At 52.3% G+C, this 17,870-nt stretch overlaps 1 protein-coding gene across 3 annotated transcripts in view; it reads left to right on the top strand.

Annotated features, from left to right (window-relative positions):
• LOC144611993 (sterol O-acyltransferase 1-like) overlaps nt 1-12,389 on the top strand; it is a 54,239-nt gene extending 41,850 nt beyond the window's left edge. For all 3 annotated transcript variants that reach the window (XM_078431393.1, XM_078431392.1, XM_078431391.1), the window contains 6 exons: nt 674-803; nt 2,135-2,232; nt 4,217-4,315; nt 5,923-6,058; nt 9,362-9,507; nt 11,938-12,389. In XM_078431393.1, the coding sequence (XP_078287519.1) occupies nt 674-803; nt 2,135-2,232; nt 4,217-4,315; nt 5,923-6,058; nt 9,362-9,507; nt 11,938-11,994 (666 nt within the window). In that variant the 3' untranslated portion in view covers nt 11,995-12,389. The remainder of the gene's footprint in view (nt 1-673; nt 804-2,134; nt 2,233-4,216; nt 4,316-5,922; nt 6,059-9,361; nt 9,508-11,937) is intronic.
• The last annotated feature ends 5,481 nt before the right edge of the window (nt 12,390-17,870 follow it).

Genomic DNA, 17,870 nt, shown 5'->3' with positions numbered 1-17,870 from the left:
TGACACAGTATCTCTAAAGGATGGATCCATGGCTGAAGGATTGAATGGGAGGCAACTGATTAATTCAGAGTGATTGGTTTCAGAGGGAATGATTAATTGGGGAGTGATCATTTTGGAGACTGCAAGTAGATTGACTTGTGGATGAATGAATGATTGCAGAGAGCAAGCAGGCTGAGTGATTACATTGAAGGAGGTATTGACTTCATCGAGGGGCAAATGGCCTGAAGAATTCAACTGTTTACTTTAGAGATACAGCGTGGCAACAGGCCCTTCGGCCCACCGAGTCTGTGCCAACTAGCGATCACCCTGTACACTAGCACTAAAACTATCCTACACACACACAAGGGATAATTCACAATTTTTACCGAGCCAATTAACTTACAAACCTGCACATCGTTGGAGTGTGGGAGGAAACCAAAGATCTTGGAGAAAACCCACGCGGGTCAGGGGGAGAACGTACAAACTCCGTACAGACAGCATCCGTAGTCAGGATGGAACCCGGGTCTCTGGCGCTGTGAGGCAGCAACTCTACCGCTGCGCCACCGTGCCACCCTGCTTGGAGGCGAGGGCAAGGGAGATGGTGGCGTTGAAAGGAGGGTCCATCTACTGGGTTACTTCTCCTGGCTTTGCTATGGGCATCAGACTGTGACCACTGTTGTTCTTTGCCCCACAGGTCCTCGGCTGCCTCTTCTACTGTTACTTCATCTTGGTGAGGCTCTGCGTCCCAGTGTTCACCAACATGAGCAAACAGCCCTTCAGCACCAAGACACTTGTCCTCTCGATATTCAACGCCACCTTACCAGGTACAGTCTGCGCTCGCCCAGCGATGCTCCCGTCCAGTGGGCAGTGCCTGGTCCAAGGTGGAGCCTGCTTGGAAGATGGTTTCAGGAAGGACGTGAGAATTGAGTATTAGTCGGTTGGCGCTTCCAATGGACTGTGGTGAATGGGCAATCGTCAGACGGCACTGTCATGGCGGCACACGGTGGTGCAGTGGTGGAGTTGCTACCTCACTGTGCCAGAGATCCGGGTTCAATCCTGACCTCGGGTACTGTCTGTGTGGAGTTTGCACCTTCCGCCCCATAACCATGTGGGTTTACTCCGGGTGCTCTGGTTTCCTCCCACATCCCAGAGACGTGCAGGTTTGTGGGTTAATTGGTCCTCTGTGAATCGCCCTTAGTGTATAGGATGCAAAAGTGGGATAACATAGAACTAGTGTACGGGTGGTCAATGGTTGATGTGAGTTGTGCGTCTGCCCGATCTATTCCTCGCATGGTTTTTTACACCTCTATAAGTTCACCCCTCATCCTCCTGCGCTCCAAGGAATAGAGTCCCAGCCTATTCAACCTCTCGCTGTAGCTCACACCCTCTAGTCCTGGCAACATCCTTGTAAATCTTCTCTGTGCCCTGTTTGAGACTCAGGGATGGATGGGATCTGACTGTTGTGCTGCTTCCAGCAGTCAAATAGCCAGCGGTCGTCTGGCTCACTGCTCCAAAGACAACAGTCAGAACCTTCGGGGAAAGATGGGGGGCCGGGGGGGCGGGCGGGGGGTTCAGCTTGTGGAGAACAACTCGGCGGCTCAGGAAGCATCTTTGGACAACATGGGTAGGTGACGTTTCGGGTCGCGAGCCTTCTTCAGACTCCATATTCTCCAGGGCTGCTGCTTGACCTGCTTAGTAGCTCCAGTACTTTGTGGTGGCACGGTGATGCATGGGTAGAGTTGCTGCCTCTCAGCGCCAGAGACCCGGGTTCCATCCCCACTACGGGTGCTGTCTGTACGGAGTTTGTACGTTCTCCCCGTGACCTGCGTGGGTTTTCTCCAGGATCTTCGGTTTCCTCCCACACTCCAAAGACGTGCGGGTTTTAAGGTTAATTGGCTTGGTGCATGTAAAAATTGTCCCGAGTGTGTGTAGGATAGTGTCACTGTGCGGGGATCGCTGGTCGGTGTGGACCCGGTGGGGCGAAGGGCCTGTTTCCGCGCTGTATCTCTAAACTAAACTATTGTGTGTAGGATAGTGTAAGTGTGGGGATCGCTGGTCGGTGCGGTCTCGGTGGGCCGAAGGGCCTGTTTCCGTGCTGTATCTCTAAACATAAACAAACATGGTGGCAAGTGAGCTGGTGTGCTCTCTCCACCAGGAACCTTCCTCCTGCTTCTCTTCTTCTACTCCTTCCTCCACTGCTGGCTGAACGCCTTTGCCGAGATGCTCCGCTTCGGAGACCGCATGTTCTACAAGGTAACAGGAGGGGTGGGATGGAGGGCACTGGTCGGGGCGACTGTGGGACCAGTCGGTGAAACAATGAGGGTGGGTGTGTGTGGGGGAGAGGTCAGAGAGAGCAGGGCACAGTGGAGTGATGGGAGGGGAAGGAATGGGGGGAGAAGGGGGAGAGGAGAGAAGTGAGGGGAGGGGAGGGTGTGGGGGAGAGAGTCATAGAGTGACACAGTGTGGAAACAGGCCCCTCAGCCCAACTTGCCCACACCGGCCAACATGTCCCAGCTACACTATTCCCACCTGCCCGTGTTTGGTCCATATCCCTCCAAACCTGTCCTGTCCATGTACCTGTCTAACTGTTTCTTAAATGTTGGGATAGTCCCAGCCTCAACTACCTCCTCTGGCAGCTCGTTCCATACACCCACCACCCTCTGTGTGAAAAAGATACCCCTCAGATTCCTATTAAATCTTATCCCCTTTACCTTGAACCTATGTCCTCTGGTCCTTGATTCCCCTACTCTGGGCAAGAGACTCTGTGCATCTACCCAATCTATTCCTCTCATGATTTTGTACACCTCTATAAGATCACCCCTCATCCTCCTGCACTCCAAGGAATAGAGACCCAGCCTGCTCAACCCCATAGCTCACACCCTCTAGTCCTGGCAACATCCTCGTAAATCTTCTCTGAACCCTTTCAAGCTTGACAATATCTTTCCTATAACATGGTGCCCAGAACTGAACACAATATTCTAAATGGGTCTCACCAACGTCTTGTACATGGGGGGGAGTGAGGGAGGGGAGGGTGTAGGGAGGGGAGGTTGAGGGTGAGGGGGGCGGGGCGTGCTTGTGTAGGAGGGTGGCAGAGGAGGGCTGCCGAGGGGTGTTGGAGGGAGGTGTAACAGTGCCAGCGTATTGCCCACTTGGCCAGCTCTGACAGACACCTGCCCTTTTCTATCTGCTGACCCATCCTTGAATGTCTCTCCTCTGCGTGGGCACGGCCAGGGTGGGCAGGGGAGAACAGTGGACATGAGGGGTTAGCCATCTGAACGTTTGCTACCCACCAACGTGCTCGCTGCCAGCTTCTCAACCTTCCTTTGGTGGGCAGCAAGCGTTCAGATGGCTAACCCCTCATGTCTACTGTTCACCCCCCCCCTCACCCTGGCCGTGCCCTTCATCCCTCATATCATATCATATCATATATATACAGATGGAAACAGGCCTTTTCGGCCCACCAAGTCCGTGCCGCCCAGCGATCCCCGTACATTAACACTATCCTACACCCACTAGGGACAATTTTTACATTTACCCAGTCAATTAACCTACAAACCTGTACGTCTTTGGAGTGTGGGAGGAAACCGAAGATCTCGGAGAAAACCCACGTTGGTCACGGGGAGAACGTACAAACTCCTTACAGTGCAGCACCCGTATGTGCTGTGCCTGCCCGTTGTGGGCACCGTGATGCCACTCGACCCGTGCGGCGCTCAGCTCCCCCCGCCGCCACCTCAGTCAGACGGTCCCCCTCACCCCCCACACTCCATCAGCCAATCCCCCGAGAGCACCGCCCTCTTGCCTTCCCGCCTCCAGCTCGGGAGAGCTGTCCACCCTGAGGATGAGATCTGATCCGGGGCCGCACGGTGGTGCAGCGGTAGAGTTGCTGCCTCACAGCGCCAGAGACCCGGGTTCCATTCCCACTACGGGCGCTGTCTGTACGGAGTTTGCACGTTCTCCCCGTGACCTGCGTGGGTTTTCCCCGGGCGCTCCGGTTTCTCCCACACTCCAAACACGTGCAGGATTGTAGGTTAATTGGCTGTGGTCAATTGTTGGTAATGTGTCGGGAGTGGATGAGAAAGTGGGATAACGCAGAACTAGTGTGAATGGGTGATCGTGGTCGGCATGGACTTGGCGGGCTGAAGGGCCTGTTTCCGTGCTGTATCTCTGGACTAAACTAAAGCTGGGATAGTTGCCCTCCGCATGGTGATGGTACTGACTCTGCCCATCTCTGCCCCAGGACTGGTGGAACTCCACCTCCTTCGCCAACTACTACCGCACCTGGAACGTGGTAGTCCACGACTGGCTCTACAACTACACCTACACCGACCTGCTCTGGGTAAGCACCACACCGTAGCACAGCACAGCACACCGACCTGCTCTGGGTAAGCACTGCACCACACCACAGCGCGGCACAGCGCGGGCATGATGCCACAACCCGGTGGGAAGATGTTAACCCTCCCCATCTGCGATTAGCCGCACGGTGAGACAGGCACGCCAACATTCACGTTGTGATTGGAGTTGCACAAATCTTCCGAATCTCTCATTGTGATTTACACAAGTGGAGATTTACCACACTGGCTGCACCAGAGAATAATGCACACAAACACACTATTGCACACACTCGTGCACATACACACACACGCACTTGCACACACTCGTGCACATACACACACACTTGCACACGCTCATGCATGCACATACACACACACACACTTGCACACACTCGTGCACGCACACACACACACTTGCACACTCGTGCATGCACGCACACTCACACTTTCACACACTCGTGCACGCAAGCACACACACATACATGCACACACACACGTGCATGCACACACACACACACTTGCACACTCGTGCATGCACACACGCACACTTGCACACACTCGTGCATGCACACACACTTGCATACACTCGTGCATGCACACAGACACTTGCACACACTCGTGCATGCACACACATACACACACTTGCACACACTCGTGCACATACACACACACTTGCATACACTCGTGCATGCACACACACACACTCGTGCATGCACACACACACTTGCACACACTTGTGCACGCGCACACACACACACACACTTGCACACACTCGTACACACACACACACTTGCACACACTCGTGCACGCACACACACACACTTGCACACACTCGTGCACGCACACACACATGCATGTGCAAATGCATACACACACATTTGTGCGCGCGCGCACACACACACACACACACACACACACACACACACACACACACACACACACACACACACACACACACACACACACACACACACACACACACACACACACATATACTTGCACAAGAACACCTGCATGCGCAAGCACACACTCAACACGGGCACATGCACAAACACACATGCATACACATACATATGCACACGCGCACCTGCGTACACTTAAGTGCGACCCTGCACCACACACACCGCGTATATTGAGCACTCCGCGCACACGCACATATACCACACGTGCACACGCGCATGCATACCATTTATGCAAGCACACACATATATACGCACATATACACATGTACACGCATATACACACACATACACATGCACACGCATGCACACTCACACATGCACTCACACTCACACACCAGCAGATGATGTGACTGTGGGAGGTGGCTCCTAGTGTAGCTGGGACATGTTGGTCAGAGTGGGTAAGTTGGGCTGAAGGGCCTGTTTCCGCACAGTATCACTCTATGACACTACGACCTATGCCCCCCCCCCCCCCCCCCCCCCCGTGGATCGAGACCCTCTGCACCTGCAGCTCAACGTGCTGCCACTGAGCTGCCGCTCCCTGCCCTGGCACAGGAGCTGTCCCCCGGCCCACCAGCAGGGGGCAGTAACGTGTCACGAGGGTGTGCATGTGTGGAGGTGGGCAGGGTTGACACGTGCATGTTGTGTTGCAGATCCTGGGCAAGAGGTTCCGCGTGGCTGCCATGCTGTCTGTCTTCATCCTGTCTGCCGTGGTTCACGAGTACGTGCTGACGCTGTGCCTGGGCTACTTCTACCCCGTTATGTTCTGCCTCTTTGCCATCTTGGGAGGTAGGTGGTGCCACCACGATCGCTCCATTGGAAAGCAGTGCCCTCACCCCTTTCCAGTCACGGCTCGAATCGTTGGCATGTGTGCAGCTGGCATTGGCTGGCATGCAGTACAGAGGCCGGCAATGCCAGGTGTTGCCAGCTGCCACCTACCATCCCTGTAGTGGGTCGACCTCCAGCGTCAGAGAAGGTAAAGTTACTGATTACCCCGAAGATCATATGATAGGAGCGGAATGAGGCCATTCAGCCCATCAATCTGTGAATTCTCTGCCTCAGAAGGCAGTGGAGGCCAATTCTCTGAATGCATTCAAGAGAGAGCTAGATAGAGCTCTTAAGGATAGCGAAGTCAGGGGGTATGGGGAGAAGGCAGGAACAGGGTACTGATTGAGAATGATTAGCCATGATCACATTGAATGGCGGTGCTGGCTCGAAGGGCCGAATGGCCTCCTCCTGCACCTATTGTCTATTGTCTATTGTCAAGTCTACTCCACCATTCAATCATGGCTGATCTATCTCTCCCTCCTAACCCCATTCTCCTGCCTTCTCCCCATAACCCCTGACACCCGCACTAATCAATAATCTGTCCATCTCTGCCTTGAAAATATCCACTGACTTGGCCTCCACAGCCGTCTGTGGCAATGAATTCCACAGATTCACCACCCTCTGACTGAAGAAATTCCTCCTCATCTCCTTTCTAAAGGTACGTCCTTTAATTCTGAAGCTGTGCCCTCTGGTCCTAGACTCTCCCACTAGTGGAAACATCCTCTCCACATCCACTCTATCCGGGCCTTTCACTATTTGGTAAGTTTCAATGAGGTCCCCCCTCATCCTTCTAAACTCCAGTGAGTACAGGCCCAGTGCTGACAAACACTCCTCATATGTTAACCCACTCATTCCTGGGATCATTCTTGTAAACCTCCTCTGGACCCTCTTCAGAGCCAGCACATCCTTCCTCAGATACGGGGCCCACAATTGCTCACAGTGCTCCAAATGCGGCCTGACCAGTGCCTTATAGAGCCTCAGCATTACACCCCTGTGACCAGCACCTTGTACAGCCCCAGCATTACACCCACCCCTGTGACCAGCACCTTGTACAGACCCAGCATTACCCACCCCCCTGTGACCAGCACCTTGTACAGCCCCAGCATTACACCCACCCCTGTGACCAGCACCTTGTACAGACCCAGCATTACCCACCCCCCTGTGACCAGCACCTTGTACAGCCCCAGCATTACACCCACCCCTGTGACCAGCACCTTGTACAGACCCAGCATTATCCACCCCCCTGTGACCAGCACCTTGTACAGCCCCAGCATTACACCCACCCCTGTGACCAGCACCTTGTACAGACCCAGCATTACCCACCCCCCTGTGACCAGCACCTTGTACAGCCCCAGCATTACACCCACCCCTGTGACCAGCACCTTGTACAGCCCCAGCATTACCCACCCCCCTGTGACCAGCACCTTGTACAGCCCCAGCATTACACCCACCCCTGTGACCAGCACCTTGTACAGACCCAGCATTACCCACCCCCCTGTGACCAGCACCTTGTACAGCCCCAGCATTACACCCACCCCTGTGACCAGCACCTTGTACAGACCCAGCATTACCCACCCCCCTGTGACCAGCACCTTGTACAGCCCCAGCATTACCCACCCCCCTGTGACCAGCACCTTGTACAGACCCAGCATTACCCACCCCCCTGTGACCAGCACCTTGTACAGACCCAGCATTACCCACCCCCCTTTGACCAGCACCTTGTACAGACCCAGCATTACCCACCCCCCTGTGACCAGCACCTTGTACAGACCCAGCATTACCCACCCCCCTGTGACCAGCACCTTGTACAGACCCAGCATTACCCACCCCCCTGTGACCAGCACCTTGTACAGCCCCAGCATTACACCCACCCCTGTGACCAGCACCTTGTACAGACCCAGCATTACCCACCCCCCTGTGACCAGCACCTTGTACAGCCCCAGCATTACACCCACCCCTGTGACCAGCACCTTGTACAGCCCCAGCATTACCCACCCCCCTGTGACCAGCACCTTGTACAGCCCCAGCATTACACCCACCCCTGTGACCAGCACCTTGTACAGACCCAGCATTACCCACCCCCCTGTGACCAGCACCTTGTACAGCCCCAGCATTACACCCACCCCTGTGACCAGCACCTTGTACAGACCCAGCATTACCCACCCCCCTGTGACCAGCACCTTGTACAGACCCAGCATTACCCACCCCCCTGTGACCAGCACCTTGTACAGACCCAGCATTACCCACCCCCCTGTGACCAGCACCTTGTACAGACCCAGCATTACCCACCCCCCTGTGACCAGCACCTTGTACAGACCCAGCATTACCCACCCCCCTGTGACCAGCACCTTGTACAGACCCAGCATTACCCACCCCCCTGTGACCAGCACCTTGTACAGACCCAGCATTACCCACCCCCCTGTGACCAGCACCTTGTACAGACCCAGCATTACCCACCCCCCTGTGACCAGCACCTTGTACAGACCCAGCATTACCCACCCCCCTGTGACCAGCACCTTGTACAGACCCAGCATTACACCCAGATGGAGCAGGAAGGATCAGCCAGGGTTCCCTCTCCCTGTCAGTCTTGCTGAGACAGTTTTGATCCTGACTGTGGGCAAGGTGGGGAGGAGACAGGTGCCCACACAGAGGGTGGAAGAGAGGGTTAGTCACCCAGTGATAAACAGGCGGGGGTGGAGTGTGAGGATGGATGCGGACTGATCACTCGGCTGCACATATTGGAGACAGTGACTATCCCTGTCACGTGCCGTGGCCCTAACAGACTCTCAAAGGTCAGGCAGCATCTCTGGAGAACATGGATAGGTGACGTTTCACAGGTGTGGTCTCCCCCACTGTGGGCACTGGGCCCAGGTGTGGTCTCCCCCACTGTGGGCACTGGGCCCAGGTGTGGTTTCCCCACTGTGGGCACTGGGCCCAGGTGTGGTTTCCCCACTGTGGGCACTGGGCCCAGGTGTGGTTTCCCCCACTGTGGGCACTGGGCCCAGGTGTGGTCCCCACTGTGGGCACTGGGCCAGGTGTGGTCCCCACTGTGGGCACTGGGCCAGGTGTGGTCCCCACTGTGGACACTGGGCCCAGGTGTGGCTTCCCCCACTGTGGTGAGGAGGGAGGACACATTGCTGTGTACGTGGAGAGGGGACTGATGAAGGGGAGCTGCTGTTGAGGGTGGGTGGAATAACAGGCAGCAGCAGCAGAAGGAGTACACCCACTGCCCCACCTCCATCGTTGTGTCCTCTTCTCCCCCAGTATTCTTCAACTTCATCTTCAATGACAACAGGACGAGCCCTGGCTGGAACATCATGATGTGGGTTTTCCTCTTCATCGGCCAGGGCATCCAGGTGTGCCTGTACAGCCAGGAGTGGTACGCACAGATCCACTGCCCCATCACTGAGGTGAGTGTGGGCTGGCACCCAGACACACAACCTCACTCGCACACACTCACACACTCCCACACACACACACACACACACATGTGCACACGCACGCTCCACACCCACACGCGCACACTCACTCACACGCACACACACACACTCACACACACTCCCACACACACTCACGCACCGCACACACACACACACGCACACTCCCACACACGCGCACACGCACACGCATACGCACGCTCCACACACGCGCACACACACACTCACAAACACACGCGCACAAACACACTCACACGCACACTCCCACACACACGCGCACACGCACGCACCGCACACACGCACGCAACGCACACATGTGCGCACACCGCACACACACGCGCACACACCACGCACGCACACTCACAAACACCAAACACACACACACACATGCGCACACCATGCGCACACACACACATAATCGCACCACATGCGCGCACACACGTGCACACGCACACCACGCACGCAGACACGCAGCAAGCACGCACATGCACACACAAACACATACCACACACATGCACACACACACACACACCGCGCACACACATACACACACACAAAGGCACACACACGGACACATGCACACAACACACACTCACACCCACCACACATTTCCAATGTTCAATAGATTCAGGATCAGCAATCACCTGTGGATTGGAGGATAGCTAATGTTATCCCACTTTTCAAGAAAGGAGCGAGAGAGAAAACGGGGAATTACAGACCAGTTAGCCTGACATCGGTGGTGGGGAAGATGCTGGAGTCAATTATTAAAGAGGTAATAACGGTGCATTTGGATAGCAGTAAAAGGATAAGTCCAAGTCAGCATGGATTTATGAAAGGGAAATCATGCTTGACTAACCTTCTGGATTTTTTTGAGGATGTGACAAGTAAAATGGATGAAGGGGAGCCAGTGGATGTAGTGTATCTAGACTTTCAGAAAGCCTTTGATAAGGTCCCGCACGGGAGATTGGTGACTAAAATTAGAGCACATGGTATTGGGGGTAGGGTGTTGACATGGATAGAAAATTGGTTGGCAGACAGGAAGCAAAGAGTAGGAGTAAACAGGTCCTTTTCAGAATGGCAGGCAGTGGCGAGTGGAGTGCCGCAAGGCTCAGTGTTGGGGCCGCAACTGTTTACCATATATATTAATGATTTGGAAGAGGGAATTAGAAGCAACACTACCAAGTTTGCAGATGACGCAAAGCTGGGTGGATGTTAGGAGGTTGCAGGGTGACCTGGACAGGTTGAGTGAGTGGGCAGATGCGTGGCAGATGCAGTATAATATAGATAAATGTGAGGTTATCCACTTTGGCGGCAAAAACAAGGAGGCAGATTATTATCTCAATGGTGTTAGGTTAGGTAAGGGGGAAGTGCAGCGAGACCTGGGTGTCCTTGTACAGCAGTCACTGAAAGTTGGCGTGCAGGTACAGCAGGCAGTGAAGAAAGCTAATGGCATGTTGGCCTTCATAACAAGAGGATTTCAGTATAGGAGTAAAGAGGTTCTTCTGCAGTTGTATAGCGCCCTGGTAAGACCACATCTGGAGTATTGTGTACAGTTTTGGTCTCCTAATTTTGAGGAAGGACATCCTTCTAATTGAGGCAGTGCAGCATAGGTTCACGAGATTGATCCCTGGGATGGCGGGACTGTCATATGAGGAAAGGTTGAAAAGACTGGGCTTGTATTCACTGGAGTTTAGAAGGATGGGAGGGGATCTTATAGAGACATATAAAATTATAAAAGGACTGGACAAGCTAGATGCAGGAAACATGTTCCCAATGTTGGGGGAGTCCAGAACCAGGGGCCACAGTCTTAGAATAAAGGGGAGGCCATTTAAAACTGAGGTGAGAAGGAACTTTTTCACCCAGAGAGTTGTGAATTTGTGGAATTCTCTGCCACAGAGGTCAGTGGAGGCCAAATCACTGGATGGATTTAAGAGAGAGTTAGATAGAGCTCTGGGGGCTAGTGGAATCAAGGGATATGGGGGGAAGGCAGGCACGGGTTATTGATTGTGGATGATCAGCCGTGATCACAATGAATGGTGGTGCTGGCTCGAAGGGCCGAATGGCCTCCTCCTGCACCTATTTTCTATGTTTCTATGTTTCACACACTCACTCATGTTCACACCCACATTGGCCCACACACACACCACACTCACCACTCACTCCCACGCGTACGTCTACACACTCATACACTTTCACACACACACACTCACTCACCCCCATACTCACACGCACGCTCACACTCATGCAATCCCTCTCACACACACGCACATACTCATGCACACATACACACCCACGTGCACACACACAATTGTGCGTGAGCACACACACATTGCACACCTCCACGTGTGTGCACACACTGGACATCACACTGTATGTAACCGTTAACCTGTCCCTTCCATGCAGAGGAGTTTCTGGGCGTTGGTGACACCGCGATCCTGGTATTGCCGAATAGAGGCCTAAGCCGATGCCAGGGGCTGATGTTCACCTGCGAACCTGTGGTCATGCTCATCAGTAATCGGTTGAGTGAGAGTGAGAGCGTTTGATTGCACGACACTCTCGTGTTATTTATGTCAATTCATAATTTCATCACCTGAGCTGCACACAGTGCTGCCCCTCACCCCCCTGAAAAGTCCATCAGAGCCCACACACCCACCTGCTTCTCCCCGTCCCTCCATACTCCCCCTCCGTCCCTCCCTCTATCCCTCCCTCCCCGTCCCTCCCTCCCCGTCCCTCCCTCCCCCCTCTATCCCTCCGTCCCCCTCTATCTCTCCCTCTACCCCCCATTCCTCCTTACTCCCCCCCATCCCTCTCCACCCCCTCTAACCCTCCCTTTCCCCCGTCCCTCCCTCTATTCCCCCCCCCCCCCCCCCGAGGAACAAGCTGACCCGGCTGTGGTGGCTACGTGTACAGGCCTCAGGGCTGAGGCTGGTTGCCATTGCCACGTGGTCAAACAGCCGACTGACCCGCATGTGGGTGAGGGGATGGAGAGGCCGCTGGAGACCTTACCCACTTTGATCTGGAGTCACACAGCGTGGTACCATGCCCTTCAGCCCACCACGTGATGCCCCATCTATTTGGTCTGACCCTGCACCTGTCCAAGTGTCTTTTAAATGTTGTTCTAGAACCTACCACAACTACCTCCTCTGGCAGCTCGTTCCATACACTCACCTCCCTCTGTGTAAAGAAAGTTGCCCCCCCCGGGTTCCCCTCTCACCTTAAACCTGTGTCATCTGGTTCTTGATTCCCCTACTCTGAATAAAAGATTCATCCTATCTATTTCTCTCATGATTTTATCCACCTCTATAAGATCACCCCTCATCCTCCTGCACTTTAAGGAATTAGGTACCAACCTACCCCAACCTCTCCCTGTGGCTCAGGCCCTCGAGTCCTGGCAACATCCTCGTCAATCTTCTCTGTGCTGTTTCCAGCTTGGCAACATCTTTCCTAAAGCAGGGTGACTGTAACTGCACAACAATGCTCCAAATGCAGCCGCACCAATGCCTTGTACAACTGTAACATCACATCCCACGTGTTATGGTCCGTACACGGCCTGTTGAAGGCCAATGTGCTGAAAGCCTTCTTTCCCGCCCTGTGTACCTGTGGATGCCCCTCGCTGATGATCCTGGGACGCTTCCTCACTTGGCCAGAGCAATTCCTTCCCTCCATTCCTTCTCTCCAGAGATGCTGCCTGTCCCGCTGAGTTACTCCAGCATTTTGTGTGTTTGAACGCATTTTCAGGGTGAGACCACTGGACTGATCGTTCCACTGAACACCTCCGGCTCAGCTCAGTCCGCCTAATCCGGTTGCTAAACACTTTAACTCCCCCTCCCATTCCCACTCTGACCTTTCTGTCCTGGGCCTCCTCCATTGTCAGAGTGAGGCCCAGCGCAAATTGGAGGAACAGCATCCCATACTTCGTTTGGGCAGCTCACACCCCAGCGGTATGAACATTGACTTCTCTAACTTCAAATAGCCCTTGCTTTCCCTCTCCATCCCCTCCCCCTTCCCAGTTCTCCCACTAGTCTTACTGTCTCCGACTACATTCTATCTCTGTCCACTCTCCTGACATCAGTCCGAAGAAGGGTCTCGACCCAAAACGTCACCCATTCCTTCTCTCCAGAGATGCTGCCTGTCCATTGAGTTACTCCAGCATTTTGTGTCTATCTTCGGTTTAAACCAACGTCTGCAGTTTCTTCCTAGTAATAATATCAACTCTAATCTGATGCAGAGCAGTTTCTGTACATTGATCGAAGGTTGTGAATGTGGCCGTGGGAATGTTTATTCCTTCTTGTTGTCGCAGGATATTCTGTGAAATAAATTCTCCAGATCTCTCACTTCTGGTGTTTGTTTCTAACCTACTGACTGGAGGCTGGGATCAGAGGGCAGGCCCCTCTCTCTGGTGCAGTCAGGGTAGGAAGGGCCAGAGCTCCCACGAACAGCCGTCAGCAACAGATGCATGGCAATAAGGTCATCAGTTCACAAGTGACAGGAGCAGAAATAGGCCATTCATCCCATCAAGTCTCCTCCACCATTCAATCATGGCTGATCTATCTCTCTCTCCCAACCCCATTCGTCTGTCCTCTTCCCGTAAACTTTGGAGCAGACTTGAAGGGCTGAATGGTCTAATTCTGCTCCTACGTCTCATAATCCTACCATCTTTACCTACTTTTGCTGCCTTTGCAGCTGAGTTCAGGATGGATAAATCTTCCCATGGTTGTCATTCTGCATTTTCCATTCACTTCTCCCATTTGATGACATATTTCTTCCTTCACTTTCTTTCTGCAATTGCGCAGTGTTTGCTTTACACTGAGCAGCTTAAAATAAAAATTTCCCCGAAACAAAACTTTATTCAGAATAAAAAAGACGTACAAAAGTAGGTTCACCAGGTTAATCCCTGGGATGGAGGGACTGTCGTATGAGGAAAGATTGGAAAGACTGGGCTTGTATTCACTGGAGTTTAGAAGGATGAGAGGGGATCTTAGACAATAGACAATAGGTGCAGGAGTAGGCCATTCGGCCCTTCGAGCCAGCACCGCCATTCAATGTGATCATGGCTGATCATTCTCAATCAGTACCCCGTTCCTGCTTTCTCCCCATACCCCCTGACTCCGCTATCCTTAAGAGCTCTATCTAGCTCTCTCTTGAATGCATTCAGAGAATTGGCCTCCACTGCCCTCTGAGGATCTTATAGAAACATATAAAATTATAAAAGGACTGGACAAGCTGGATGCAGGAAAAATGTTCCCAATGTTGGGGGAGTCCAGAACCAGGGGCCACGGTAAAGGGGAGGTTTAAAACTGAGGTGAGAAGAAACTTTTTCACCCAGAGAGTTGTGAATGTGTGGAATTCTCTGCCACAGAGGGCAGTGGAGGCCAAATCAATGGATGAATTTAAAAGAGAGTTAGATAGAGCTCTAGGGGCTAGTGGAATCAAGGGATATGGGGAGAAGGCAGGCACGGGTTACTGATTGTGGATGATCAGCCATGATCACAATGAATGGTGCTGGCTCGAAAGGCCTCCTCCTGCACCTATTTTCTATGTTTCAATGTTTCTAAAACAAAACCTGTGCAAAAAGTCATTGTATGTCATCAGTATCTATATTCAATAGGGCCATCCTCACCCATCCTCACCCATCCTCACCCATCTCTAAACAAAACACCCTTGCCAGCCATTGCTCCTTGTGGTGGTATTCCACAGGTACATGGATAGGAAAGGCTCAGAGGCATGGGGTCCAATCGTGGGCAAATGGGACCAGCTTATGTGGTGCACTTTGGTCAGAATGGACGAGTTGGGCCGAAGTGCCTGTTTCCATGCTGTGTGACTCTGTGACTCTGTTCATCTCCATCCTTCAGATTGATTGAGCGGATTGAAAGATACAGAACGCAAACAGGCCCTTCGGCCCACTGAGTCCACGCCGATCATCAACCACCCGTTCACACTAGTTATCCCACTTTCTCATCCACTCCCGACACAATTTACAGAGGGCCAATTAGCCTACAAACCCACACTCCAAAGATGGACATGCAGGTTTGGTAAAGGTAGAAAATGTCCCTAGTGCGTGTTGGATGGTGTTAGTGTGCAGTGATCGCTGGTCGGTGTGGACTCGGTGGGCCGAAGAACCTGTTTCCGTGCTGTATCCAAACTAAACTAATTTAACAGATAAATCACAACACTTAGACCAGAGAGGTGGATTTGTAATAATTATTAAGAATAATATATACAGAATTGCTGGAGAGACGGAAAGCCTCAACTTTGGCATAGATTTTTTTTAAAACAGCTTATTAAAAAAAACATTGAAAACTGGAGATAATTGAACTTTTTTTTACACACAATTATGAAAAGATACAGTCGGCTACAAGATTGTAGTTTGGAATGAATTGGAATGGTTAAAATACAAACTAAATACTTCATACAGAATACATGGAAAAAAGACAAGAAATAAAGTGGCAGCGTTATGGATTTGTCCAAGGTATGGATTCTTTTGAAGACTATTTTCCCCAAGTCCACAGTTTACTTTGTCCTTAACTACCACTGGTGGTTTCAATTTACCACCAATCCATGTGTAGGAAGGAACTGCAGACGCTGGTTTAAACCAAAGGTAGACACAAAGTGCTGGAGTGACTCAGCGGGACAGGCAGCATCTCTGGAGGGAAGGGATGGGTGAGGTTTCAGGTCGAGACCCTTCTTCAGACTCTTCTTCTTCCACCAAGACCGTGCCAACCATCCATCACCCTTTCACCATTTCCCACTTACTCATCCATTCCTTGCACAAAGGCGACATGATTATGCCACTGTGCCACCCCTGACCTGAAACCTCACCCATTCCTTTCTCCAGAGATGCTGACTGTCCCGGTGAGTTACTCCAGCATTTTGTGTCATTCTCTGCTCATGGTTCCTTCAGCTGTTCCACTGAACCAAACCTGTGATGCAATCCAGGACATCACCGGCACATCTTATACATTCTTGGGATGCAGGAGTAGTAATATATATTGGAATTTTCTACCGTTGTTTCAAACTAATGTTGCTCTACGGGTTAGTAGTGCATCGGAAAATGAAAGACCAATGAATTACTTAGAAACCATAGCAAAAAATCCTGCTTTAAATAATTTTGTAGTCTTTGGACAGCAACGCTTACGAACATAATTTAAAGAAAGAATGCATTCCAATAAATAAAACTGTTTTCACAGTTATTGAGGGAGTGCGGCATAGGTTCACCAAGTTAATTTCCGGGATGACAGGACTGACATATGATGAAAGAATGGGTCGACTGGAATTCACTGGAATTCACTAAATTCACTGGAATTTAGGGGATCTTATAGAAACATATAAAATTCTTAAAGATTGGACATGCTCGATGCAGGAAAAATGTTCCCAATGTTGGGGGAGTGCAGAATCAGGGGTCACAGTTTAAGAATAAGGGGTAGGCCATTGAGGACTGAGATGAGGAAAAACGTTTTTACCCAGAGAGTTGTGAATCTGTGAAATTCTCTGCCACAGAAGGCAGTGGAGGCTGATTCACTGGATGTTTTCAAGAGAGAACTAGATTTAGCTCTTAGGGCTAACGGAATCAAGGAGGGTGGGGAGAAAGCAGGATCGGGGCACTGATCAGCCATGATCATATTGAATGGCGGTGCTGGCTCGAAGGGCCGAATGGCCTACACCTGCACTTATTTTCTATGTTTCTACACCAGGTTTCGAGCACTCAGTCAGTGAAGCAGTTCTCCATTGCCAGTAGGGGTGCCAACTATCTCACTCCCAAATAAGGGACAAGGTGACCTCACCGAGCCAGCGGCCACGTGCTCCCGCTCTACCAATGGCGGCCGCCCGGGCTGGGAGGCGGGTTGCTACGCAACCTCCGTTAGGCTGTGCCTGGGCCCCCGGGCCTACAGAGTCGGGGCCTACAGTGTCCGGGCCTACAGCGCCCCCCGGGCCTAATACGGGACAAGGGCGGTCCCGTACAGGACAAACCAATTTAGCCCAATATACGGGATGTCCCGGCTAATACGGGACAGTTGGCAACCCTAATTGCCAGGCCCACTCTGGAATCTACACTTGGAGGCATTGGGAGATTTAGGGGCACTGACAAATGTTCCAAATGATTGCAAAGGTCATCGTTTTGCATTTTGACGGGGACTTGTTACCACACTGGAGGGAGTCAGCTAAAGTGAGACAAGAAGGTTTTGGCCGACTCGGGCCGCAGGCCATCTCTGTGTTATAGCAGCATAACGGGTTCGAGAACAGGCCGGGAAAAATGAGTGAAAAGGTGTTAGACACACAGAGGGAGGCCAAATGCAGATATGGATGTGTTCCCGCTTTCTGGAGCCCATGCAGGCATT

The sequence above is a fragment of the Rhinoraja longicauda genome, chromosome 42 (assembly GCF_053455715.1).
Source record: "Rhinoraja longicauda isolate Sanriku21f chromosome 42, sRhiLon1.1, whole genome shotgun sequence".
NCBI lineage: Eukaryota > Metazoa > Chordata > Chondrichthyes > Rajiformes > Arhynchobatidae > Rhinoraja > Rhinoraja longicauda.
This window is presented reverse-complemented; position numbering and strand designations above follow the sequence as displayed.